This window comes from Mesitornis unicolor, unplaced genomic scaffold (assembly GCF_000695765.1).
Source record: "Mesitornis unicolor isolate BGI_N332 unplaced genomic scaffold, ASM69576v1 scaffold33912, whole genome shotgun sequence".
NCBI lineage: Eukaryota > Metazoa > Chordata > Aves > Mesitornithiformes > Mesitornithidae > Mesitornis > Mesitornis unicolor.
The window spans coordinates 313-2,808 of record NW_010167695.1 but is presented as its reverse complement, the minus strand read 5'-3'; the positions used below and the strand labels follow the sequence as shown (position 1 = coordinate 2,808).

Genomic DNA, 2,496 nt, shown 5'->3' with positions numbered 1-2,496 from the left:
AGATCAGGCCAGGCCCGCCCTGGGGGCTTTCGGGCTCAGCCTTCATCAGGACATCCTCTTCCACTCCAGGGGCGGCCAGCCCCTGCATCCCCCTGGTGCCCGGCAAGGCGGGATGGCAGAGCAGGGGGCACAAGGGGGACAAGCTGGTGGCCAGGAGGAGATGTCACTGCTGGGGGTGGAGGTGGGACATGGGGCTACTGGGAAATGTCCCCATCCTGTCACTGAGGTCTCTGCCACCGGGTTACCCAGCCCCGCATCGTGGCTGGGGGCTGCCAGAGACAGGAGCGACTGAGGGGACTGATCCCAAGAGGGGATGGGACAGGGAGCAGCCCCACGGTGGGGAGAAGCCACCCCCTGGGCTGGTGGCCCCAGCCTCTACTGGGCTGCCTCCTCCTCCTCCTCCTGCTGCTGCTGCTGCTGCTGCTGCTGCCTCATGTAGGCGATGATGTCATTCTTGACGACAGCGATGTTGGCGCGGTGGTACCAGCGCAGGACGGGCACTCCATCGGGGCCCACCAGGAACTTCTCAAAGTTCCACTTGATGTCGTGGTTCCGCAGGGGCTCCCAGAAGAGGTTCTTGGGGTTCCCAAACTCCTCCGCCACCGGAGGACAGGCGTTCTGCAATGAGGGGCCAGTGCATCACTGCCTTGCTCCTCCAGAAAAACAAGCTGGGTGCTGCCCCCTCTTCCCCCCTTGCCATGGCACCCACCTTCAGGAAGGTGAAGACCTTCTGCTCCTTGGCCCCATTCACATCCCCTTTCTGGAAAAGCTGGAAATTGGGGACGAAGCCACCCCCTGGCCGGACGTACCTGCAAGGGGAGGGCAGGCAGAGCGTCATGCAACAGGCACATTGGTGCTCCACAGCACTAGGGGAGGAAGCACACGCCCCGGGTTTGGGGGGCCAGGGCCAGGCGGGGGCTGCAGCCTCTGCCCCCTCCGCCTGGATGGGAACCCCAGCCCAGCCAGGGGTGCAGGCACTCTATGCCCCCCGCTGCAGTACTCACTTCAGTGCAGGGAGGATCTCCGAGTTCTGGCCGGGTTCCTGCTTCCCAAATTGGTTGGAGGGGAAGCCCAGGACGACGAGTCCGTAGGGCCCCAGCTCATTTTGTAGTGCATTCAGTTCTGCATGCAAGCAGAACCCGGGCTGGGTTAGCAGGTGACTGGTTTACCCCTCACCCCCTTGGAGCATCCCCAACCATGCTGAAGTGCTGGTATTACCCCCTTCCCAGCTCCCCAGGGCAGGACGGACCATGGGGACCTGCCAAGGGCTGCATGCCTGCATGACGCTGCCTGCTCCTCGGCTGCCTGCCCCATCCCCCAGAGACCCCATGCCCCATGGGACCCTTACCAAGGTACTGCAGGGTGAGGCCTCAGTAGGTGGCCACATTGACGAAGAGCACCATCTTCCCTGCGTAATTCCTAAAGGGGACGTACTCTTCCCCATCGAGGGTCAAGGCCCCGTAGTCGTAGATGGTGCCCTGCACCGAGCCGTAGCATTTCACCTGCGGGGCAAAGAGCACCCCATGGGACCGGGCTGGGGGCTGCGAGCCACCCCACTCACCCACCCCACAGCCACTGGAGCAATGGGTCCAGCCCTGGCGCTGGCTGAGACGGCAGCTGCCAGCATTGTGTCTTCTGCCCCGAGTGCTGCTGGCAGCGGCCAGGCTGCAGCACGCCAAGGTCATGGCTGTGGGACAGGCTGGCGTACACATGCACATGCGTGTGCACACGCGTGTGTGCCCGGCCAGCGGGGCTGGCTGAGGCTGGAGGGATGTTTACCCAGCCAGGGTGAGGCAGAAAGTCTGAAAAAGAGTCTGAGCTGGTGTGGGGTGACCATGCCCAGCCTCCCTGGGACCACGGGTGGGCAGGGCCCCCCATCCCTCATGCATCCCTCAGCAGCAGGGCCAGCTGGGGTGCCCAGGCCGTGTTGAGCCCAGGCAAGGAGGGCTCAGGGCTGGATTAGAGCCAAGCAGGGCAGGGCCAGGGTGGGAGCAGGCTCTGCCTGTGGTGCTGCAGAGGTTAACCCAGGGGACCCCATCTCCTTTTCCCATCTGGGGACCCAGGCTCACCCAAGTGCCACTGAGGGGCTATTTTGGGAGCTGGCAGGAGATAAAGTCACAGGGGCCCTGCCCAGAGGGCTCAGCTCTGTGGGGCCAGACAGATCCTAGTGGCAGGTCTGGGGAGGCTTGTCAGGGGGTGACAGGGGGCAACAGTCACCCCCACTCTCTGCCTGCTGGGGTAAGGAGACACAGCAGACCCCTACCTCCCAAACATGGGTGAACCCCCCTGGACACTGCACGGATGAAAAGCCCCTATGGGTTCTTCCCCTATGAGGGTCACCGTGGAGGGACACGCAAGGCTCTGTCCCCCTCAGTCCCCAACCCCAGGACAGCAATTCCCCCTTTGCAAGAGCTGGCCTAGAAAATTTCTCCTGGGATATTGGCACTGGGACTGGTGGGGTGGGGTAGCAATTGTGCCCCACTCGTGTCCCTGGGA

The 2,496-nt window shown here is 63.6% G+C and overlaps 1 protein-coding gene across 1 annotated transcript in view; it reads right to left on the bottom strand.

The window, feature by feature from the left end:
• Window positions 1–375: 375 nt before the first annotated feature.
• Window positions 376–2,496, bottom strand: part of GPX3 (glutathione peroxidase 3 (plasma)) — a 2,299-nt gene continuing 178 nt past the window's right edge. Inside the window, 4 exon segments of the mRNA XM_010178789.1 lie at window positions 376–618; window positions 710–809; window positions 1,005–1,122; window positions 1,349–1,502. Coding sequence (XP_010177091.1) covers window positions 376–618; window positions 710–809; window positions 1,005–1,122; window positions 1,349–1,502 — 615 coding nt within the window.